The 25,512-nt window shown below is 39.7% G+C and overlaps 1 protein-coding gene and 1 non-coding gene across 5 annotated transcripts; one reads left to right on the top strand and one right to left on the bottom strand.

Moving 5' to 3' along the window:
- Window positions 1–89: 89 nt before the first annotated feature.
- Window positions 90–162, top strand: TRNAM-CAU (transfer RNA methionine (anticodon CAU)). The gene has a single exon. It is a non-coding gene; the product is annotated as a tRNA-Met (tRNA).
- Window positions 163–1,514: 1,352 nt separating this feature from the next.
- Window positions 1,515–25,505, bottom strand: TBC1D31 (TBC1 domain family member 31). Of its 4 annotated transcripts, none has more exons than XM_058832743.1 (22): window positions 25,157–25,505; window positions 22,444–22,590; window positions 21,781–21,896; window positions 19,752–19,930; window positions 17,250–17,401; window positions 16,676–16,835; window positions 16,239–16,439; window positions 14,889–15,065; window positions 14,017–14,096; window positions 13,767–13,913; window positions 13,368–13,501; window positions 12,243–12,376; window positions 11,482–11,661; window positions 10,299–10,531; window positions 9,567–9,719; window positions 8,277–8,412; window positions 7,257–7,349; window positions 5,406–5,546; window positions 4,294–4,488; window positions 3,733–3,883; window positions 2,606–2,722; window positions 1,515–1,843 (listed from the first exon to the last, which is right to left on the bottom strand). In XM_058832743.1, exons 3-22 carry the CDS (start codon window positions 21,872–21,874, stop codon window positions 1,719–1,721), a joined length of 2,982 nt encoding a protein of 993 aa, XP_058688726.1. In that variant the 5' UTR covers window positions 21,875–21,896; window positions 22,444–22,590; window positions 25,157–25,505; the 3' UTR covers window positions 1,515–1,718. The 4 variants fall into 4 exon arrangements, with proteins under 4 accessions (XP_058688726.1, XP_058688724.1, XP_058688725.1 ...); XM_058832741.1 differs by having other exon boundaries at window positions 25,144–25,409; XM_058832742.1 differs by having other exon boundaries at window positions 24,921–25,273.
- Between the last annotated feature and the right edge of the window lie 7 nt (window positions 25,506–25,512).

Here is a 25,512-nt window from a genome sequence, read left to right as displayed (position 1 = left end):
GGCCGGGCCGGGCCATGTCCTCCCGTGGCCCCGGCAGAGCGAGGCCGCCGGCAGGACCGAGAGCCCTCACGGAGGGAGCTCTCTCAGCCGCCTCGTTAGCGCAGTAGGTAGCGCGTCAGTCTCATAATCTGAAGGTCGTGAGTTCGATCCTCACACGGGGCAAAGGCGGGCAGCACTTTTGCCGCCTCCCCTGCGCTTTTAGCGGCGACCATCTCGCACGGCACGGCGCTCTGAGCCGGTGGGTGACTTCCAAGTCGTGTTTGTCGTGATTTCCGAAGCTGCAGTTGCAGGTCAGGGGCCTGTTTGTCCCGGTGCTGGGCTCCGGGCAATAACTTCTGCAGCTGTTCTGGCTTTTGGCAGCCGGTTTTCAGCCGCTGCGAGCCCGTAGAGCGATGTGGGGACGGGGAAAGGGCTCCTGCGGTGGGCGGTGGGCACTCCCGGGGTCAGGCTGCGGCCAGGGCACAGGAGCTGCTGTGGGGACACGGCAGGACACCGGCCCTGCCTGCCAGAAACACTCCAGTTTATGCACATTTACATTTACCACAAGCCCATACACGTACAGCCCACAGTGCAGGCTAAAACCTCAGTGGGTATATTACTTCCCTTTAAATATCGAAATAATCATATGTAAACTCCGAGACAGTCATTGGAAAAAGACAGTTTATCTACTCCCTCTGCCTCTGAGATGATCTGGCCTGTTGCATTTTTCTCTCTTTGAAAAGGAGTGATGCCTCCTCACAGTGAGGGCTGCAAGGAGATTTCCATGCATCCTGGTTGCTGCTAATGTGACTCTACTTCCAGATGCAGAGGATGCTAAGGAAAGGATAACCAAGTACCTTTGTGCTTTTAGATTTTCATGTAATTTAACAAGAAGCAGAGGCTGTTCCCAGCCCCAGATGACAAAAAGCTGCTGGTTAGAGGTATCATCCAGGGTCTGCCCAGTGCCTCAGCCCCCAGGGCCAGCACCAGCAGCCCTGCTCCAATGCTGCTGTTCCAAAGAGCATCAGCAAAACCCCAGGGGAAGCAGAACAAATTAAGATCCCAGTCCTTGTATTTTCACAGGGCCAAGTCTACCCCTGTATCAGCATTGTGTGTAGCAATTATGGATGCATCACTTTAATTTACTTTGCCCTATTCTTTTTTACTGTAACACCACATAATGTTCTTGATTCTTGGGTCAAAAGCATTAGCCATCAGTATCACAAGCACTATGAAGAGCAAGGTATTTGTTTAGATCCTCTCTCCCAGTTTTTCTCATGAAATTAACCTGCTAATATGTGTAAAATTTACACTCATCTCCAGCAGCAGGTGCTCTCTGGGCCTTGGTTTCAATGTTTAGCTCTCACCAGAAAGGATATTTTTCTCTAAATGCAAACTTCCCTGCTGCAACTTGTAGAATCATTGACACATCATTGACAAAACCAACATTTTAACAGTGGTTTGTTTCTTCAAGCCAGGGAAGCCATCAGAAAAAATGAAACATACAAAAACGCTGCACTCAGTAACTTATGGTAAAAAATGAGTTTATTTTAGAAGTAAAAAATAACAAAGTTACAAACAAAAGACATATTTTCTACCTAGGATTTTATTCTTATATAAAAATATCTCCAAAAGCCTTTAATAAACAGTCTATGATACATCCTGCATCACACTATACATATTTAGCTTTTCGCTGATTAATAATTTGAAACTACAGCTAAGGTCCAGAGCAAATTGTCTCAAGGTGACCACGTTGTAGCTGGAGAGTGCCTGGTTTGGGCCCGTGAAGTGAACCTTTGTCTGAGCCGCCGCACTTCTGCCATCAGCTCCCGCTCCTGGCGTGCCAGTTCTGCTCGTCTTCTGCCTAAAGACATTGAAGTGCAAGAAACTTAATATTGCAACTAGCTGTTTTCAATCAACACTACAAATACCTGTTGGAAAACGGACATCTCTGGCAGAGAAATGCTGGTTTTCAGTACCACTGGATGTGGGGCAGCCCTCAGACTGGTAAGAGCAAGTTCTTTGAAAGCGGTGCCTCTGTTGGCCACCAGGTCAGATGCTAATGGGGGCTACAGCAGGTCCAGAGTGTTGCTGTGGGATCTCGGTCTCCTCAGGGCTGAGCCCCTCTGGGATATCCCCTCAAAGAGGAGTTTCCCTTATCTCAGTTCCCACTGTCTGCAGACTTTTGTACATAAGGTGCATGGGAATTTCAACTCTGCTTTCACTGCCAGAGTAACTAGAACAGACCAGAGGAAATTAGACTAATTTTTGACTATCACTTCCAGTCAGATTTTGATGAAAGACAGCTCTGCATCCTCTCAACATTCCCAAACCATAAACAGCTATGAAGACAGGAAAAGCATGGCAAGACGATCAGGTTAGAATGCAACTAAACTAGGCTGAGGTTTACTAGGACCACTCTCGTAACATGACACACTTCAGGCACTTCCTACCTGTGCCACCCCGGTAGCAAAGACATCTTCTGCAGGTGTGAAAGAGAACACAACAATAAACTGGTTTACTCTCTACTAAACACCCACACAACTAATGACTCAATCACACAGCCAGGTGTTCAAGCAATGCTCTGAAGCTAAATGTGAAAGAGACTCCTAACTTAGAAACTTACTGTGTGGTGATGATGCTAATGTAGACAAATCATCGAGACAGATGTTTCCAGACCTTGGCACCTGCTGGACTTCTACCCCTCTCTCTGTACATCTGGCCTTTAAATTGTGCAGGCTCTCTGTGGGAAAAGGAAAGAAGGGTTCCTTATAAATTAAAAATATTGAAGCTTCTAGTGAATTTTTCTAGCTGGAGGTAAAACAGTTTTTCACCAGGAAGCAAAGCTAGAACAATCACCCACTCCAGTTAATGGCAAGTACAATTTGCTCAGAATTAGAGGTCAATGTTTCTACTCTTTGGGTCAAAGCTATGCATCACTGCATTTCATTTTAAGGAATTACAGCTCTGTAATTTCATTAATTTCTTAAAATTCCCTTTAAGAAATTACAGCTCTTTAACAAATTACATGTGCTGTTTCTTCCTATACAATTAATCTTCTGACAAATACGCCACTAAGATCATATGGAATATGGCTACTCATGCTTGTAGTTTTAGGAGCCACCCATTTTAATTATGCACAGTTGCAAATTACTCCATACTAAACATTAGGTAAATAAGGACAAAGGCTGAAAAAGTTTGCCCAAAGCAATACTAATCACCTAACCCTAATATTAATCATTAATTTTATGTGAGCCTTGGAAGCATGGTGGGAGGATAGGAGAAATACCTGCAAAAACACACATATGCGGCACTTGAGAAGAATGTACTGGCCAATTCTGGAAGCACATAAATATGTTGGGGTTTGTTTGGGTTTTTTTTGAGCAAACAGTTGGAAAATCAATTCCTTGGTATAATACTGTATGTCATCACAGGACAACATTATCTGGCAGAAAATTTTGAATGGATGCGATTTTACGATTGTTTTAAGATGACCTAGATCTGTGCTCTTACCAAAAATGCCATTTATATTGCTGCATTTGACAGATATCAAACTGAGATTTCTTTCCAAGTCTGGCCTTGGAAAACAGATATATCAGTTTAATGAAAGAATATTGCCAAAAAGCACTTGTGGAGTGCTTAGTAAAGGAGTTATGCTTAAGTTTATCCCCAATATTGGACAGTTCATTTATATTCAGTCATTGAATGCTTCATGCCAACATCCACACAGAACTGTATTATCTACATGCTCACCAAAACAGCCATCTTCCCTTTGCAGCTTCTCAGCCAATTCTAACGCATCATGCATTTTGTCATCTAAGAACTGCTTCCTGTGCCCGTCTGCAGCAGCAGCCCCCTTCTGCTCCTCCTCCAGTCGAGCTTTATTGTGTACAACCTCTTCCCACTGTGCAACAGAGATATTAAATGTCTTCAACAGATGTGTTGTAAGGAAAAGGCAACAAATAGGACCATCTGGATTATTACAGATTACACTTCACTCTAAAATCAAAATATGTTAGTCAGCTGTGTGAAGGTTTCATTTTGAAAAAGTCTCATTCTAACACCTGGAAAAAGGTAAAAGTCTTGGGTCAGAGAATAAAAATGAGAGGAACTTACAGAAATAGGAATATGCTTTCCCTAAGGCTAAAACATCCTTACCAATTCACTCTTGTGCTTCCAGAAACTTCCAGTTAAAACAGAGAGTTCTAACAAAATATTTCTCTAATGAATTTCAGCTTTCTGCCCTCCCCATTACAGGCAAAAGACAGTTACATTTTTGCCAGGCCCACTTAGAAAAAGAAATTATGCAAATACCTTTTTTTCTTCGGTCTCCCTCATGGCCTTTAGCAGTTCAGCTTCTTTCACCCTGTTGTCATGCAGGAGCTTGACAATCTCTTTGTAGCACCTCTCTCGGTCCTCATCATCACGCCTAAGTCTCCGCTGCGCTTGCAGCCTCCAGTCAGTGTCAATGTGCTTCTGCTCAGCTTTGGCTAAATTTTCTTCAGCCACCTAATAAAACACTTTTCTTAGCAGAAATTCATTCGTATTCCAACTGCACAGCCTTACCTACAGACCAGGCAAAACAAACTGAGGTGTTCTCCAGTATCCCTGTCAGATGTCCTTGCTAGAGCCACTCACTAACAGGTGCAGCTGACATAAAATTGATACCTGAATGCCAATACTTTCACCCACATCCATCTGCTTCCAAAAATCAAATGCTGTTTACAAAAATTCAGACCCATATGTTTATTTCTAGACAATATACAAATGCAGATGCTAAGCATATGGGCAGTGGGATAGCTGCAACTATTTTTCCAACTGTGCAGTTACAAGCTCTGAGCTTGAAAATCTGAGCAATTCCTAATGTCAAGCTACACACATTCATTACTGTGATCTAGAAGACAGCTTCTACAGCTGAATTTCTTGCCAAGTACTATCAGCTGAAATCTCCTTTGAGGCTATCTTTTATTTCATTATGGTTACAAACAAAGCATGTTCCTTAACAGGACGATGACTTGTTTTGAAAAGCACTTTTGAGTCTTACATGCTTTCTAAGTTTTGAGAAGTAAAAAAAAAAAGCTAATATTTCTGGCAGGTCCAGAGAATTTCAATATTATTCAGCTGTTTGGACACTTCAGTCAGATTTTTGGAGAGCTCAAAATATTAAACATAGGATCTTAATCAATTAATATGGGATATATTAACAATATATAATAATATATATTGTATTATATATTACAAAATAATATAAATTATATAATAATATATATAAAAATAATATATAATTAGAAATTAGATTTCTTTAGAAAATATTTCCTTATTAACTTTAACAAGTTAATTACAGTCAAAATACTATTAAGCAGTACTACTTGCATAAGTTAACATACTGACTCTCTAGAAAACTTGTTCAGATACAATTATCTTACTGTATGAGCTTTCTGTGTTTCTTCTCTATCTATTTCTATCAATCTCTGAACACGTTGATCTTCCAGATCCACCTTTCTTCGATGGGCTTCTACCTCTTCTTTCATTTCCTTTGTAACTCCCTCTTGGTCTTTGATTAGATGCTGCCAAGCACACAAACAAGAATTACTGTTGCTAAGCTACTAGCTCACATTGGTAATTCCATCTCTTTAACACTTATTAAAATTTCATTAAACTAGTATCTGAATATATCCACACATCTCATCCCACTACATATCATAGCTGTCCAAGAAAGTCATAGACCCTGCTGTTTTATCCGCTTGGAATTAGATGAAGCATGAGTCATAACAGTCGCCTGAGTCTTGACAGGGGATGTAATTCCATTCTGCAGATTACTATGGTGAATAAAAGCAGAATTCCAACCTAAATGAACTAGATTAAACATGAAAATATTACACAATTTATGGCAAATTTTAGCCAAAATCTCAAAATGTTTCACAACTATAAACTGTGTTTCACGGCACTGGGACCTGTAATAAACACATCTGCAGCTTGAACACAGAGATGATTTGCCAAAGTAGTACAACCCAGCAGCAGATCTAGAAACAGGATTTTAGTGTACCACCTTTTCTTCACATTGACCAGGGCACATCTACACAATTTTCTGCAAAAGTTATAACCCCTTCCCAGGCCTGTAGGAATCTATTGATTTATTGATCTATCCTTTGAAGCTGGAGTAGGGACCCTTGCTGATGGCAGTGAACAGTGCAGGGAAAGCCTGTCTGCACAGACTCTTGTGGGCAAACAGAGATCCTCAGCTAGTTAAATAATTTCTAGCCTAGAGAGGATGATCACTGTAAAATTAGTTCCCTTAGAGAGCTGACTTTACATGTACCAGAATATACGAGCTTAGCCTGGTTTGTGTTATGTAGCTAAAATACAGTTGGCTGTGTATTGAATAAAGGCTAACAGAAATTTAGCCCATTCATGCTCAATATGGATTATAAGAAGTTTATGACCAAAAGCTATAAAAAACTCAAATATAAGTTGACACGTTTCAAAATGAGTGTCAGAGAGCTGGATGTCTACTACTCCTTTATTTAACTGGATCTACACATACTCAAGATGGGTACATGTAGCTTTGATTTCTAAACACTTAACTGAGTATTTTTAATCAAAATGAACATCTTTTAACTTTCTAAAGCCTTCCATTGGCATCCTTGCTTTGCAGTAATTTATAAAAATTATTTATAATAATTAAGTAAAATTTAACTTTAAACAGAATTACTGACTAAAACTGTTTATTATTGAATAGCCATATTTCTGAATAAATCAGTCATTTCAGAAAGGAACTGCACATTCCCAATGAACCATCCACTCCTTTTTGCTTAATGATGTTGTTGGCAGCTAGACATTTTTTCATCACCTACATCAATCTGCTATACTGTTCTATCCAGAAAATGCAGATATGTCTGGATATCACAGATGAAAAGGTGGGAGTTTCTGGATGAGGAACACATTGTTACACACTTATTTCTTGTTTACATGTTCCACACTTCCCTCAAGCAGCTAAGCCCACAACTAAACCCTGCAGCAACCAATGATACCCCAGCACAGGAGAAGAATAAAATGAGAAGGGTATGAGTATTTTCACCCCAAACTCCCCAAGATAACAGTGAGTTGTGTTAATGCTTTTATCAACAGAGGATTTGTTCTAAAAAAGTTATTAAAGAGAAAAAAAATAGGCCCCCTTTCTCTCCACAAGGTCTGGCTGAAGGAACACAATCAAATCCAAGAACTTCAAAGGAAGAACCATTAAATATTTATATTTAGTATAGTTCCCCAATAATTACCTGTTCAAAAAGCTGTTTTTGTGATTCAAGTTCCATCTGCCGTAGCTCTATATCTTGAACAGCAGCAGCTGTTTCCTGCTCTCTCATAGATGCCTAGTGGGGAAGAGAAACACATGAAAATACAGTAAAGAAACTTTTCTGCTTTAAAAAAAATCATGAAGTAGAATATCCAACCCCTGACGCCCATAAGTTCTGACTGACATTCTGTCATATGAAGAATGGAAAATACTGCATAACAGAAGTACAGGGCAAGGTGGAAAAGAGGCACAGGAAGAGTTTTGCATCCAGCCAAGCTATGTTAGGGAAATACCAGTCTTGAGCTAATGCTAAAAACTTACCAGGTGCAGCTCTGAATCAAGTAAGGAGTCTCTGAAGCCAGAATTCTGTGGAGGACAGTAGGCAGAAGGGGAAGTGGCTGCTTTGCACCTCACAGAACCTGTGCTGAGCTGGAGCTAAGTAGTGTTACAGTGCCCTGACTGCAGAAACAACAACCCAGCTGCACTGTGCCCTGCAAAGTGTGTTGTTGAGCCACAAGGAATAGTCCTGCAAAGGCTCAATTTGTGCCTGTGAGTTGCAAAAGCTTCCATTCTCAGCACCTGCATGCCATGGTGCCTGGGTTAGTGATTTGGAAGCAGAGCCAGGCCTGACCAGAGGCCACTGAAGAGCCTCTCAAACAATGGCAGAGTTAACGTGCAATCTGGACATACAGCCCACAGACAGCTGAGAATTAATTCACTAGCCCTTTAAGGAGCTCCATTACATTTTTCAACACTGCCACTAATCAGGTGACTCTGGCTTTTCTCAGGAATTTTGCCAGTTAAAGCAATCCAGTGGAACATACTAAGTGCCAAATAAAACTTAAATTTTACATTTACCACTTAAAGCAGTCTGCCTCATGCTAAATACACCCCTGGGCTCATAAATTACAGTATATCAACTGAAATTTTAGTTATGCATTTTTTCCTTTTTTATTTTCCCTATTAAACCTTATAGAAAACAATTGTTAGAGCAATGGTCAACCTTTCTTGCAATTTCATCATCGAGACGTTTCAGTTCCATTTGAAGCTGATCTTGCTGGTAGTTCAGAAAACGCCTTCTTGAAGCATCTAGAAGTTGCAGTTCCTTTACTTTCAGTTCTTTTTTCCCAACAGCAAGCCTTCAAGGCCAAAATAAATGGAAATAAACAAATAACAGAAATAATACTCTATATGTAAATGGTCAGTACCAAAGAGCACAAACACGCAATGCAGTTAGCCATTAATTACTGTGAGCTCATCTCCAGCTTAACAAAGCTTAGGACAGTTGCTTTCATTCCTGTAAATTGTCCAGTTTTCATTTATGAGACAAAATTAAATTCACAGACACACATCTTTTAATGGCAGTATCTCCAGTTAAATTTTGAAGTCCTGTGCCCTGTTTCTGCTCCACTTTAGTAAGTACTAGTTTAAAGTTGCAAGGATCCAAAACTGGAAACTACTCCTTAGAATAATTGCCAGTGTTCCTCTTGCTGCACAAAATTTGTTCCAAGTTTATTTGGTAAATATCAAACTCTTTCAAGGAACAAAACCACAAACTCAAGGATTAGTTTGTAAATAAAGGTCTGCTGTCCTCTTAAAAAAAACCCTGTAGGTTACAGAGGTTTAGGAGATGTGCTCAAAAATGTGGTGGTTTAATGGTGAACTTGGCAGTGCTGGGTTAAATGTTAGATTTGATGATTTTAAAGGTAATTTCCAACTTAAATGATTCCATGATTAACTGTAGTTCATCTAAGAAACTATGGAGATGTTGCAATTCCCTCAAAACCTTCACAACTGCAAAATGCACAAACTTACAGTTCAGCTTTATTACTATAATGACTCTTTGCTTATCAACTGATACACAAAGCAGTTTTTTTTCTAGATCCACTAGAAATCCAAGGCTGTGTTCAGTCGCTGATCCTGTAAGAGACTGATATCTGCAGTGTGGGTCTGCCCACAATGCAAATCTGAAATCTCAGTGTGCAGACACACAACAACTGACTGTTTAAGAGACTTCCCAATCCAAAGGAACCAGACAAATGCCTGGGAGCTGAGACAAAAATATGAAGCGACTTGACCTCGAATCTGCTGTATTCCCTCCGGGGAGTAATAGGTGAGGTAGTAATACAACCCAGGATCACTTAATTTCCACACCAAAATATGACCCACCAGACCACAGTTATCCCACATTACAATTTATACAAATTAGTGGTTATTTCTCCTTTACTCATGGTTAAAAATGTAATAGCAGGCTACAGTAGCCAGACCCCTAATGCTTCCTGTATTCTAATACCTCTGCCTCTGTTCTGCCAACTTCTCTTCTTCTTCCAGCAGGATTTTTCGCTTCTGCTCTTCAGCTTCTCGAAGTAATTTCTGCTTTCGATACCAGTCTTCATCTTCTGCTTTCTGTTCCTGTGCTTTGGCTTCTGATTCATGTGCTAATTGTCTACAAGTAAGGAGGTCACATGTTAATTATTCAAACCAAATATCAAGAAATTACTTGATTACTTTGAAATTGATGACAGTACTAGCGAAGAACTGCTGAAATGAGATGACATGAAAGAATATGGCATTCCCATTGTAGTGACAAAGTACATGAGGAAGTTACCATATTAACTGTTAGAGACAACAGAGCATTACAGATGAGCTCAGATACTTCCTAAGGGTGCCTTGGCATCACAGTACCCACTGATTTCAATGGCAAGCTAAGAATTCCTTGGCCCTTAAAAACTTGGACTCCACAAGGTCAACAAAGGTTTGGGCTCTGGCTTTAAGCTTCCAAGTTTGGTGACCTGTGGCCCAATATCTTCTGCTAATTAGCAAACATTTTTTATTTAAGATAAGACTAATGATTTAATGCAAAAACATGTTAAACCAAGTAACTCTCAATCTTTAGCAGCTATTTAAAGTAATTTTCCTGAATTTTCTTATCTCCTTTCTCAAGCATACACATTACAACATACAAAGGCAATTATGTCCACCTGTCCCTCCCAGCCTCAGACTGTTTTCAATTTCCCACTAATACCTCTTTCGCAAGTATTCAATTTCATCCTGCCTGATCTTCTCCCATTCCCGAGCTTGATAATCCACAATGAACGTGGGATATTTATTGAATACAGGGTACTGTCCTTTTGTAAGTGGTGTGAAGTCATCAAGCATGCGCTGTGGATGGATATCCAGTGGTGTAGCCTCCATAAGACGATAGGCTTCCTTAATCACAACATTAATGTCCACGTTGTTACGATGATGAAAGAAATACTGTAAGAGACATGCTGCCATTTACATTCTACACAATATTATGCACTTTTGTGTATTTTTACATAAATATATGTTTATTTTTAATACACATATTTGGGAATAATCAGGCAAGTGTTCCCTACCAATTCATAAAACATCACCAGCTCAAGTGACTTGAACCAAACTTCTTCAAGGTGGGAAAGGATGCTGTGGTTCTTTTCCTTCTCTTCAAATGGCAGCTATGTAAAGGATTTGGGAAGCTGGACATCAATTTACAGTGTCCAACAGTGACTCCTAGCACTGGATAAATCTGCCTCGACTTTCAGTGTTCAGCCATGCAGCTCAGAAGTTTCTCCTCTTGCAGGACTACTCTTCCTGTCAAAGATTTTATCCACCAAGAACATCTCTAAATGGTCATTATTAAACATAGCAATAACGTTATCTGCTTGATGTCAGTCAAACTAAGTGCTCATAAGCACATTTTAGAGGAGGAACCCTTTGCCTACAGAGGTATTTTCGTAAGAAAAAGAATCCTCTTCCCATGGAACATTAAACATAAGGAAACATTTTAATTTAGCTTCAGAGAACCTCCAATAATACTGCTTAATTTTGAAAATCTGACAAGAGGATAATGAAACAACATCACAGAATTATTGTGTATTGTCTCCAGAGGAAGAAGTAGATCCTGTAGTAGTAGAACTAGATCCTCAAAAAAGAGACAGAATTATTTTGTGCTTGAGGAACCACTGAAATTTTGAAAATGGCTTTGAGTGACATTAGAAAGCTTATGAAAGCTTCTAACGTTCTCCTTGCATGAAAATGCAGGAAACTGCTCAGTGTTTTACTCATTTATCGTGTATTTGTCAAGTACCAGATATTAATGTGGAAATGGATCAATTTGTAACCTAACAACATATACAATATTTTATACATCTTTTCCACATGATTGACTCAAATATGAAGATGTTTACCTCAAAATCTGCTGCTTGATTACAGTGGAGCAAGGGAACTCTGGAACATATAATATAGGCAACAACAATCATTAGAAAGTATGAAGGATGGTTGGAGAATACATTGTCGAAGACTTTCAGCCATTCTTCTCTTGTTAGAACCTCAGATAATAGTGTTTCTAGGAGAGGCCAAGCATAAACCTAAATTATTTGGGAAAATTGACAAAATAACACATTAGTACAATTTTACCATTCTTTTTAAAGAAATAATATGATTTTTCTTGCCTTATACCAAGAATCTATCAATTTATTAAAGAAAGAGGAAATAAACCAGAACATTTCAAGGTAAGTTTCATCACCCACTCTAAACATTCAAAGTTAATCTGGGGTGATTACAAATACATTTCTTATTTCACTTGATGTCTAAATGTTATATTTAGATTTGTGAAGCTGAAATCATCCCTAGTGATAAACAGGGATTACAAAGTTAATTCATAATACTTATGTCCATGTTAAAAAAGGTACATTTATAATTTGATGAGTAGATTTATAAGCAATGTGGACTTGAAAGCAAAGAACTTCTAAAGAACTACAGTAGCATATATATGATCATGGACAAGGAAAAAAAAACAGGAAAGCAATGATACATTCTTTACACTCCCACATAATTAACTGTTATTTAATGAAAACTCCCCCAAACTAGAAATAGATCAAAATAAAAGACTAGTGCACTATTATTCTCTGCAGCATATTTTTGTGTACAAAACTGTCAAGAATATTACCTGTGAAGTCACATTGTATTTTATTAAATGCCGAAGCAGTTCTTTGTCATGATGTGCCAAAACATTTTCCATCATACCGAGGACATTAAGTGGAGGATTGGGAAAGTACTCAAACCAGTGCTGACAAAAATTAACTGAAAGAGAACAAGAAGCTGAACGAAATCCACTGTAATCCAAAGTAAAAGACTCATGACAACCTTAAAGCTGCATTGTAAAGCTGATGCATTTAGGATACTTTTTCAGGCAGCAAAACCTATTTAAGATACTCCTATCTCTTCTCTTTCCGAGTATTCCTAAACCATACCCACAGTACACTACTCCTCCAGCTGCACTGGCATGAGTTTTTGTGTCAGTACACTGTGAACCAGACTGAAGAACTAATCTGGCTCAAATATAAAGTGAAAAAAAATCTGTGATCTGTGGGACTAAAGCATGGGAGGCAGATGGGAATACTTAAACAAGTATTTCTGTCTCAAAAAACTAAAGCCTGGATCACGTAATTTTTAACATACTAAGAATAATTTCTGTAAACTTGGATACTTATTCACCAACAGCATGTGCTTGCAAAGAGGGGTATGAATGCTTGGCAGCACATATCTTCTGTAGACTTAGCAGCAACTGCAACAACTAATTTAAGTGTAAAGCACTTTAATTTAGAATGTTTCTTCAGAAGACAGCCACAGCCAGTATTCAGACAAATGTTTAGTTTCGAGTTACCACATGCTCAGGACAACTAAACAGAGTAAAACTTTGAAAGAGATCATTCCCTGTTGACTGGGAGCAGGTGACAGGTGGGGTGGGTGGCTGTGACTACTTTTCCCATGTCTCAGATACTTAATTATTATGATGTAATTATGCTAGATACATTTGAGTTTGCAAATGCCAGATACATTTCAATTAGACTTCACAAACGTTAAAATTGCCAACTTTTTACTAGAAACACTGCAAAAGGAAGTCTCATAGTTTGAGGTTTTTGTTTTAAGCTCTATATTAATTCCTGGTAACAAACACCTTGGTGACCTCTAAATAAGGAAATACCTTATTCATTTCAGCAGCAAAAGCTCTTTTGCATTGGAAAGCTTAAACATGTTGCAGCATATTTGAGTTTTTAAAATCATTACTTACCTACTACTGTAGCAACAACTTCAAAGCAGATCAGTTGGTTGTTCTGGAATAGTTTTACAAACGGGAATGCTAGCAAAGGCATGTAAGGTGTCTCAGCAAAGATAGCAGACCAGTGAGCTAGGGCTGACAAGGTCCTATACACAGAGGCAAACAAAGGTGTAGAAAACATTGATCCAAAACCAAACAAAAATATGTATTTTACAACCACAACATAGAAAAACTGTGAATTTCAAGATAGATGCAGGATTGTACGAGTTACTGAAACAAAATTGCATGAGGGCACTACTGTGTCATTTCAGAATTTTTCTCACAGCTGATTCCAGCTACTGGATACATTTCAGATGACTATATGAAAATAAAAATCTGTAATATTTAAATAAATACAAATATATATTTTACCTCTGTAGAACTCTCAGCAATTTCCTACTTTTGATAGGATACTCTTTCTGAATATTTATGAATGCACTGTGGATTCCCCTGTCTATCAGGCTACTGAATGCCAAGTGGTTTTCAGGAAGTTGTAATAAGGAACGCCAAACAAACATCCTGCAATTAAAAAGCAGCCTTAGTCAAGGAAATTCTTTCTCATAGGCCAGTAAACACAAGCAATTTTATTTTGTGCAAGCATGAACATGCACACAAAAAATACCTGTACTTAGCTGGATATTCTCCAAATCCTTTCAATAAGGCCTGCAGACGTTTCTTGTTTAATCCACTTGGCAATTCGTTCTACAAAACAGGGTATCAACAATAAATGTAACCATTTTCTCTTTCTTTGCACTCTAATCCAATGAGAGTGGTGAAATATTGAAGTTTATCACATAGTGTCAAAAAAAAAATCACACGTATATTGCTGTGTTACATAGTCCTAGGAACTTCAACAACAAAGAAAATGTAATTCAAAACATCATTTATTGTCTCCTGAACTCAAAGAACAGTTGCCATCGATTTCAGTCAGAAGCAGACCAGACCCAAACGGACTGAACTATGTACTATTAAATGATGGATATAGCAAACCATAAAAATACTAACATAAGAAATAGATCATATGATGACACATAACCAGGAATAGAATTATTTATTTATATATACATACACACATAAAAAGCAGGAGATAAAGACAGAGCAAATGGAACCATGATGACAGAGGGAAATAAATGTAAGAGTAATTAATCTCTAAATAATTAAGAAAAAAAGGAAATGGATTCTAGGCAGACATTTTAGAGGCATCAGTTTGCTTTCTGCAGGGAAGCAGATCAGATCTAGCAAATACCAAATGTGTCATAAGTTGCTTGAACAACTGCAGAGGCACCCCAGACTGGAGGCAGCACTGTCTGTGTCACATACTGTAGGAGTATGGGCTAAATAGAGAGAGAAAATGGTACTAAAATTTCTTTAATCCCTGTTCTACTCAAATATCCAAATGCAACAGTGCCTGAATTTATTTTTAAAGCAAATGGCAATGAAATATAAACACTGCAGACAGAAGGACAAAATATTTGCCAAAAAACTTCTGCCTACCTCTTTATTTTCAAGTGATGTATTTGCTTGCACTTTTAGCAATCTGCTTTGAATTTTGCTTTGTTTGGATTTCCATGGAGCCTTTGACTTTCCTGAAGTCACTTTTGTGATCAGTTTATTTTCCTCTGGTGTGTACTTGGGCCCATCTTCTACAACTTTGAACATGGCTGGTGGAGGCTAGTATTAAGTGCAAACACCTTGGTTAAATCTCGTAAGACAGATTACACAGAAATGTAATTTGTTGTTTATTTTAAATGCCACATTTTTGAGTTTGATGGCCATAAAAAGAAAACTAGAAACACTTTTATATTGTAAATAAACAGATATAGATTGTATATTCCTGAAAAAGAATGTCAATGAATAAAACTGCTCTAACTGTGAGAAGGTTTATGTAGCTTCCAAACTAGCTCAAACATCATGTTATTTCCTTGCTTAGCAAACAGTAAAAATGTAATTGGGATAGTATAGATGTATATCATGTTCAGGTTATTTACTTTAGTGTGTTTCTCAATGTCATTAAAATACTTTGCATTTCTATAGCACCAGTTAAAAGTATACAGAAGACCTTTACAAACTTTAATTAGTCTTCAGTGTCAGGCAGGTATTAATTAATTCAGTGCTGAAGATTGTGAAAGCAGTGACAAAGTGGATATCCCAGTTCATGTCAGCAAAAGTGCAAATGGAATGCATGTGACATCTTTACACATCCTTCCTCAGCTCCAGCTCCATCATTATCCAGAGCTGGTTACTGTTTACTTCAAAGACATGGTGATTAAAGATATATGGAATTCTGTATTTAGAAAGCTGACTCCCATTAATAAATTAATGTAATAAAATAAGAACTGGTATTTAGAATGTTTGTTATTTAGGAAGGATTAGGAGTGTATGATTGTGCCATAAATGATGGGTGCTGGTATCCCATAACACAGTAAGAAGAACAAAATCACAATAACAAAAACACCATTCATGCCCACAGTTTAAGAGAGCATTAGCTGCAAAACATTTCCTATAGGAAATGGAACAGAAGAGGCACAATTATTCTGTTTCCATCTGCTCCAAAACACCATTACAAAAAGAAATTGATGCACGCAAATTGCTATAGAAAGAAATAACATCTCCCCCTTCCAACACCAGTAATACAGTGATATATATCACTTAAAAACATCAAATTACCTGACAGGCTGGAGGAACTATGAAGAAAACTGTACAAATCACTTTTTTGTTTTTTTTGTATTGTTAAATATGGCACTTCAACACGTCTGCAAACTACTGCTGATGCAAAACAAATGCAAACAAATATCATCTTTAAGGGGACTTACTGTTTTTTTTAAGAAATGTAAAATACTCTACCTTATTTCCTTCTTGAGTCAAAGCTTGGACACTGTATAAGTTAAGGCTTCCATTTTCCATTACTGAGGCAATATACCGTCCATTGGGGCTAATCACTGCTGTACTAATTCCCTCTTCAGGACTCCCAATGTCAAAAAGAAGTTTGCATGATTCTATGTTGATAAATCTCATAATATTATCTTGACTTAACACTCCAAGGACCTGTAAGTTAAAAGGATTCATCTGTTAATACTGCCAATGCAAAACAAAGTGGGACACCCAATTCAGCAACGACATTGCAATAAGCTAAAGGAGCGACTGAGCAAAGACTCAGCACAGTAACTTTACTTTTGTATCATATACCCCCGTGCCCCCAGTGCCTCCCAGACGCCCTCCAAGCATAGGTGTTGAATTCACTAACCAAATACTCCTGTCTTAAGCTTTATGAAAAAACTGACCTTATTGGAGCCCCCATCAAAACTGTCAGGGAGGAATTCCAGGTGACGGACACTTCGCACTTTCTCAGGCATCTGGATTATTTTTACCAACCGCTTTAATTGTAAAGACCATAAATGAAGATGATTTGACTTCCCACCAGCCACCAAAGTCCGACTATCCCTGGATCACAGGTAAAGTTTCCATCAGCATACTATAATTTAAATTAGTGTTAGCTAAAAAGAGATTGTTCATTTTGTTCTATGCTCTCAAATCACATTTGAATCAGCCATTATTCCTGTGATACTCTACTGAAAGAACAAAATAGCTCCTAAATAATAAAATTTGCTTTATTAAAGGGTAGTTTAAACTTTATTTTAGTGGTCACTAAAAATCAATCTAATTAATTTCAACAGTTATGGGACTGTAATACAAACAGCTATCCTTGCTGAAAGTATCAGTCACAGAGCAGAGTTCAAAAGCTTATCATAGTATATAGCTCATACTTCCACAAAATATTTCAAATAAAGAAAGAGAACCTGTTTAAAACCACAATTTTTATAGTCTACCTTTAGAATGTTTAAAATAGCAATTTACCTGGTAACTGCAAACACCTTATAAAATAATACAGAACCTTCTACAGGAGTTCGCAACTGGTATTTACAGTGAAGAGTATCAAATTCCCATGCAAAAACAGAATTATCTTTGAAACAGCTGAGAATGGTGTTACTCAATGGAAGAAAAAAAACCTGGAAGAATATGGAAAAGAAAAAAAAAAAAGGGATGTTGTCAAGGAAGTACGTTTTAAATTAACCAAAGTGCATGGCAAAATAAAATATGGCAGGTGTGGCTGTTACTGTAAGTGTGCAAGGCTTGGATCTCACAGAGAGCCAGTCCCTGTCCCCTGTGACAGCCTAGAGAGGAATAGGTGTGCTCTCTTTGCACTGGTTAAGACTTGTTATACCCTTTGTTAAGTCAGTTTAACTCACTGAAATTACTATTAAATTCTATCTGTCTTATTTTTATGACTGCTAAACTTTATTGTTTCCCATGAGTGCAGAGAGGACGCAATATAAACGCTGGGTACATCTCTGCCTGAGATTAAGTCAGTGCTACAAAGTTCATAGTTTCGCTCTGAATGATCTCTTGGGGCCTTGAAATCTGGAAATATGGATATGTGGGCTGGGTTTCATCTTAGTGACTGAAAATTGGACATTCAGACCAAATGAGTCACTTAACAGTGAGCAAAAGTAACCAGTGGGGAAAAGAGTCATCTCAGCTACCAGAGTAATTTATCTTCAGACAGACTGAGCTGTCTGTCCTCCTTCAGGGACCCTGAGGAAGACCAGACAATGAACTGAGAGCAGATGAATTTTGGTAAACTGGAGTACCGAACAGTTGCTACTTTTCTGCTTTGCCATAGAAAAATACCACAGGATGGTCACAAGCAGTTGTTGAATAAACAGTGATGCTTTGGAAATGGTCATTGTACATGTGCTGTATTCTCATTTGTCTCACCTGTTGTCTGTTCACACTGCACCTCAGTCTCTATCTTTTTTAATTAGCTTTGCCCCATACCAACCTAACAGAAGGTGTATGTGGGAGTGCAACTGGGCTTAAGAGGCATCAGAAAGCACACAGGATTGGTGTGACACTGCTACACTGGCTCAGAGGGCAAGCAAGAATCCACCCATGCACACTGAGTGTCAGGCCTGTGGTCTAATAATAAATCTGAACTTCAGTAAAGCACTTACTATCTGTATGTCTTGGATCCTGGCATGAGAATAAATACTATTATTCTAAAGACAGGAAAATGTAATCTAGATCACTTGCATAATCTTACAAGAAATGGTATCACCAAACCAAGAGAGCAAGCTCTTGATTCCCAAATGTAATCTTTTCAAAAATAATCACTACTGTTCGGCTTTAAAGATTGTTTCCATACTGCAACATCCTGATCCTACCAAATTCCAAGAGCCACCTACCAATAAGAAGTCCCTACTCATAGCTTACACAAAGAAAGATACTGAGCAGTAGATAAAGCTTGTCTCCATAGAGAAATGAATCCATCTTTGGAAGGAAGATGTTATGATTATTTCAGCAACATGAACTTCACAACAGTTTTAATAAAACAGACCCACAAAAATTTATGGATGATCTTTCACAGAGTAATTGCTAGGTGACTATTTTAAGATGACTGAATTTCTGCCTGACCCAGAACTGGGTGAGGACACTCAAATGAATAGCCTTGCTCTCTGCAAAAGCAGCATGGCTTTTTAGTGGCCAGCCTGACGAGAACCTTGGTTTTCAGTGGTGTTTGTCAGACTATTCACTGCAGGGCAGCACGTGTGCAAGCCATGCTCAGGCACTGGGTCAGGATTTTCTGTAGTACATAGACCGAAGTGTGACATTTGGTGGTGCAGGCAGACTTGTTTAAAGCAGTGTAATGCTAAGGAAGACCTACTTTAACCACTTCCTGACATAAATATGTCATCCTTCTCATCCGGTGCTGTCCCAGTGTGTCTGTGCAGCAAACAGAAGCAAAGAAACCACTCAGCTGAAAAGCAGTGATTTCTTTTTGCCGAGTTCCTTTTCAGCCTCAATTGTTCCCACGTTCAGCGTGCACAGACAGAAGAGCTTCAGAATAAGAAGCTGAATGGGGCAGGTGGTGGTGACTGTTTGAAGTTATCATTATGACATCAAAACTGTTTTTTCAACAACACCCTTAAATCCCACTATCAATCAGGTTGGAATCAATCTACACAGTACTCTGAGCCCACCCTAGGCCAAAGCAAGGTCAACCTGGAAGATGGCTCCAATTTCCAAGTTAAATTGGGTTAGTCAAGGTCATGTCCAAGCAAGTTTTGAGTATCTCTGAAGATGGAGGTTCCTTAAAAGTTCCCAGCATATTTCTGCAATGACTGAGTCATGATTTCAGGGGTGATGTGATAGGATGACAGTTAAGATGAGAAGTCCAAAGATGGCCAAAAAGATTCAGCAGTACTTTAAAGACTATTTACAGGTAATGTGATTTTAATATGTGATGGTATACCTACTGCGGTGTGCTTGTTCACCCTTTAGCAATCGCTCTTTACTCACCTTTTGTATACCCACAGACTGACGAACATTCAGTTTTCTTATTCTCTGAAAGGTGTCCAAGTCCCACAGCTGAGCTGTATCAGTGGAAGTAGTGATGGCATACTTGCCAGAGCCATGGACAGAGATGGAAGATACTGAAGACTCGTGGCCTCTCATCCAACTAACTAGCTCCTGGGTTCCTGCAGAAGTTGATGAAAAAGATATGAAAGTCATTCAAAGTGGAACAACTACTACTTTAGTCTTCATTGTCAACACTATGCAGTGAAAGATATTTTTAAGCATAACTAGTATATAACCATTTGCTATCAGACCCCAACACAAGAAATAAAGGTACCAGTCTTCACATAGCTATTATACCTTTGAGAGGCACAACCTTCTCCCCCAAATAACAGATTTTTTAAGTTATGCTCAGTTCTGCACAGAAAGCCAACTTGCACAGACTTGTTTAATTTAGCCTAAAAGTCAATCTTGAAAAGTCATGAACAGTGTGATCAGTTAAGTTCAGCATGCCTCATAGAGTATCTGATGTGAACACCCACAGAAGCTGAGACTGAATGTTCTAGTTAGAATTCTACACTTGTTTTTACTTGTGGACAGAATGTGTGAATGACTACACAACTATTTACAGGTGCAAAGAAAAAGGTTTAATGACAACAGGTTATGACTATAGAAAGGCAGAGTCAGAAAGCAACAGCTCATTAATTCTTTTAGAACCCAAAACATTTTTGTGCTGTGCACTGCATTCTCAGGAAATGGCTCCTCTGACTACAATGTCTCCCACTTGTGACTGCATGACCACTAATCTTCCCTCAGCAACCAAACTGCACTCATGGCAATTACACTGTTTACATTGGGTGGTTTGCCTGGCAGCCCATGGGGTGGTTCCAGCTACTGCTGCGGCATCAAAGATAGGAAACGGCTATAAAGCAGCTCATAAAGACTAACAGTAAACTATCTGCTGTGCTTACAGACAATGGAGTGCTTAAAGCTGTCATCACCTGAGAGGTGACATGGGATTAGAGAGTATGTATTCTAAAGAAGCCGATGGAGCCCATCAAGTACTGTCTAATACCCTAAGGAACTGTACCGACTTAGGTGAGTACCATTCATATTTTAGAACATTCTTCAGTATGACTGGATATCTGGAAACAGCACCGTGTAAACATGCAGTACCCCCTGGAGTAATAAAGATTTCTCTAAGTGCATCCAGACATCTAGGTTTGAACTTGCTGTTGTTGAAAGGAAGATAAAAAGTGCAGACGATTTCAGACCTTAACTCTGACTCTTCCTCTATTTTGAAGAACATTGTGCTGTATTAAAATCTCCACAGATAAATTCAAACCCTAAAATTGCAAATGAGTGATTCCTATAGTTTTTAAAAAATATTTAAATCCAGATAATATTTGGATGTAATGGAGACATTACAACTACATTTTCTGATAGGTAAAGAATAACTTACGAAGAATGAATTGTCACTGCCCTTCACCATTTAGCTTCTAATCAAGACAGAGACACGCAGCTGTGATGTCAATTTTCAATATTGCTTTTGAATAAGGGTATAGAACTACTTGAATACTCAAAAGTATTGACATTTCTTTCTACATTGTCACTTTGTTAAAATATTTTACTGTAAATATAGTTAAGAACTTGTTCAGTTGCAAACTAGCATACTGTCAATTGGTTTTGACTTTATTTTAATAGAGTACCTCACTCTAAGTAAACATATAAAAAACTACTTCAAAAAGAAGTAACATACCTAACTACAATCCTGTGGTAGACTTCAGTTAAACAGATGCCTGTGTGACTCAGTGGGAATAAAGAACTTTGGCAAAGCAAAAGGTTCTTTTAGGGTCATTTACCCAAGGACTACTACCAACATGGGCCCAAACTTTTCTTTTTCAGACAGATGGCATGAAATACATAGTATCATTCCCATGAAACAAAATCCAAAAATTTAAGATCTAAACTAAAATTATGTAGGTTTTCATGCCAATACAGATAGCATTTAAGCCTTGACATTTCTCCTTACCTGTATCAAAGCACTTAACAGAATAATCTGCCAAAGCCACAAGGAACTCTGTCTTTCTGCGAAGATTAAATGCCAAAGCAGTGCAAGCCTGCATTGTTTTCTGAACAAGGTTGAACCTATTTAAAAACACACATTCTCATTGTGTTAGGAAACTTTGGTTCATTTAATGTCAAGTGAAGTAATAACTTAATTCAATATATTTCACCGAGAGAAAAAAATAAACAAAGGGAGTAAGTAAGTCAGTGATAATAGATCTAAAAATCAGTGCTAATATTTTAAAACTAAGTAGTAAAATGCTAAAAGACTGGTTGATTTATTTCTGCAAATGAAAACACTTGCTTTAGTCTACTGTAATTTGTGGCTCATTCACTGATCTGTACTGCCCAAGAATAACTTCTGGTGGTAGCACTTAAGTTCTGTGACATTGCTGTTCAGTTTACAGTTGCAAGCCTCTGGTCTTTTTGAGCAGCTAAACTAATGAAATAACATTTAGGGAGCCTACACAGGACACTGAGTTGAGGTTTCAGCTCTGAACAAACTATTACCTATTTAAAACTATCTAGTTAAAACTTGACCTGTGGGATCCTGTCCAGGCAAGTTCCAAACTCCTGAATGCTATAGATGTCTCAGACAATTAAAAAGTCTTGATAGAAGTATTCTTACCTGTTCCCATTCAAGTCAAAAACATATATATTCCCTTGGCGGTCTCCAGCAAGGAGAGAATCCCCAGAACTGTTGAAAGCCACATTCAGAAAATGTATTGTCTTTGAATGGTACCCTTGGACACTGTGAATGATGTTCACTATAACTCTGCGAAGAAAGCCAGCAAAACAAACATGCTTAGAATAATTTTATTACCATTTATATCTGCAAGACGTAGGATTAAAATGTTTCTATCTTATGATTTTACAATTCTGATTTTCCACGTTCTATGAAAAGTCTTCCATTAAACCCATGCATTTCTCATATCAAAAATATACTACAAAGGAAGTAATTCAGAGTAGGAAGGTAGCTAGGAGACATGTAAAGCAGATGGGGGAAATTCACCATTCATGATCCTTTTGTGTGGTTCCCGGTTACCTGATCTCCATTATTAATGAATAACACTAATATATGCTGATGTATCTGAAAGCCAAATTCAACACTCAGCAAGGAACCTGGCTCATCATTACTACTGCAAAGAAACGTTCTAGAAAACTGAGAAGCTGTTCATTACTGTAAGAAACCACTCTGATTAGAGGTGGGGAAAATCAGTTTTAGTATCACTTCTTTTCACAGTCTTCAAAAGCATTAGGATTGTTAAACCTGAAAAAGAGAAGGCTCTGAGGTGACCTAATTGTGGCCTTCCAATACCTGAAAGGAGCCTACAAGAAAGGTGGAGAGAGAGTTTTAACAAAGGCCTGGAATGACAGGACAAGGATGAATGGCTTCAAACTGAAAGGGAGTGGGTTTACATCAGACTTTAGGAAAACATTCTTTACTGTGAGGGTGGTGAGACAATCAGAGTTCTGGGTGCTCCATCCCTGGAAGTGTTCAAGGCCAGGTTAAATGGTGCTCTGAGGAACCTGGTCTAGTGGAAAGAGTTCAGACCCATGGCAGGGGGGTTGGTGCTAGATGACATTTAAGGCCCCTTCCACTCCAAACCATTCTATGAAGAAAGCCTTATTTATTACTATTTATCTGAGCTATTATAGAACAAAAATTTCCAGTTTTCCACTTCTATCCTTGTATGGTGCTGTCCACATAAAATGGAGCCAGATGCAGAAATGTGCAGAATAAGCTGTAAGAGGAAGGTCCTTCCAGGAAGCAGGACGTAGAGATTTGGAAGATCTGCTATTCCTGGATTTATTGCTTAACACTAAGCAAGCCAATGATTTTGTATTATCACTTGGATGTAAATTCAGTTAAACTAAACACCTAAAACTATGCCGGATATTGGCAGGCTGATTAAAGACTGCAGAACACTTGCAGAATGCTCTGACCATGGTTATACAAGATGCTGATAGCTCTCAGAGATATAGAACATGCTACCCAGAACCTTCAAGGGGCTGGGGGGTTATGTTACAAAGTTTGAGTGAACACCAGAAGAAAGTCATACAGCCATGGTGCAGACTAGAGATAAAACTAGTTGCATCTCACTGTTAAGCCTATTATTTTCTTCAATAAAAGGGCCATAAAAACTAAACTAGGAAGATTAAATATTTTAAATTGAAATTGAAATCTAGTGATGCTTGTGTGGGATTATGACATTAAAGACCCTAACAAATGAAGTATGATTTCTACTTCTAAAACCACCCTGAAACACAAGTACTTACCACTGCAGCTATAATACCTCCCAAGACCTTCTCAACATCACTCTACCTTTCCAAAGTTTCCCTGCCACTAAACTAAGCCAGGAGAACACAGTTCACAGGGCTGCCTCCTGAGTCCCCTGGGGCAGAGGACCCCAAACCAGCATTTGTGCTGCTGCTCTTCATCTTAGACCAGGCAGTATTTACATAGCAAACCACACTGTGTTGAATCTCTTGGAGTTCCCCCATGGCATTTTATTCAATACAAGCAAAACGGAAGCACTAAACTGGGCTAAGTGTCCAGCCAAGCTGAGCAGCCTGCGTGCAGAGGTTTCACAGCCTCCTTGGGGACCTGCTCCGCCTTCAAGACGGCATCTCATTAATACATGTAAGTGTCTCAAAGGCGGGTGCCAAGAGGATAGTGCCAGACTCTTCTCGGTGGTACCCAGAGACAGGACGAGAAGAGATGACCTTAAACTAAAAGTTTCACCTCAACAAGAGAAAGAATTTCTTCACGTTGAGGATGGCAGGGCACCAAACAGGCTGGCCAGGGAGGTTGTGGAGTCTCCCTCTCTGGAGACATTCCATGCCCACCTGGACGTGTTCCTATGTAACCTGCTCTAGGTGACCCTGCCTCGGCAGCGGGGTTGGACGGGAGCATCTCCAGAGGCCCCTTCCAACCGCAGCGCTTCTTTACGTCAAGGGGAACGTGCTCCTTTCGTTACCTAACCGGGTATCCCCGGGCTGCCCCTTCAACCACCCTGCAGAGGCTCAGGTGGGCCTGGACCGGCCCTGCCCCGTCCGCCCGCTCCTCTCGGGCAGCCGCTCCCCCCAGCCCGGCCCCGTTACCCCCGCGGTGCGGCCGCCCCTGCCCTGCGGGTCCAGATGGGCCCCTGGCGCCGCTCGCCCAGATCGCAGCGCTCCATCCCCGCCCGGCGCCGCTGCTCCCGCTCTGCCCTCAGGGCTCCGCCCACGCTCCGCGCCGGGGGGCGCCGCACGCGTGGTACAGCCCGCTCCCGCTTCACCAATGGGGAGGAGCCGGAAGGGGGGGCGAGCGCTCCCCCCTAGATACCGGCGAATGGAACCGGTCCAACTGCGGCCTCGCGGGCTGCTGGGAGTTGTAGTTTCCCTTGGGGACGTCGCGCGGGGACCTGGGCGGGGGGAGAGGAGTGCGGCCAGCGCCGGGCAGTGAAGTAAAAACATCGCGTCCTCGCACGCAAATATGTTTATAACGCAGTGCAGTAGGTGACTCAGAACATGGCTTTTGCAGGATGTCCCAGGCGCAGGCCTTGTTGCCGGGTCCCTTCTGTTTCCCGCGCCCCCGCAGCACAGGCGCCTCTCGGGTAAGGGAACGCAGGCCGACCCGATAGCCCCGTCGCCCACCAGAGGCGGCTCGCTCCCCGCTCCACCCCCGGGGCGGGACGCCCGGCGACCGGGGCGG

The sequence above is a fragment of the Poecile atricapillus genome, chromosome 2, assembly GCF_030490865.1.
Source record: "Poecile atricapillus isolate bPoeAtr1 chromosome 2, bPoeAtr1.hap1, whole genome shotgun sequence".
In the NCBI taxonomy this organism is placed as follows: Eukaryota; Metazoa; Chordata; class Aves; order Passeriformes; family Paridae; genus Poecile; species Poecile atricapillus.
This window is presented reverse-complemented; position numbering and strand designations above follow the sequence as displayed.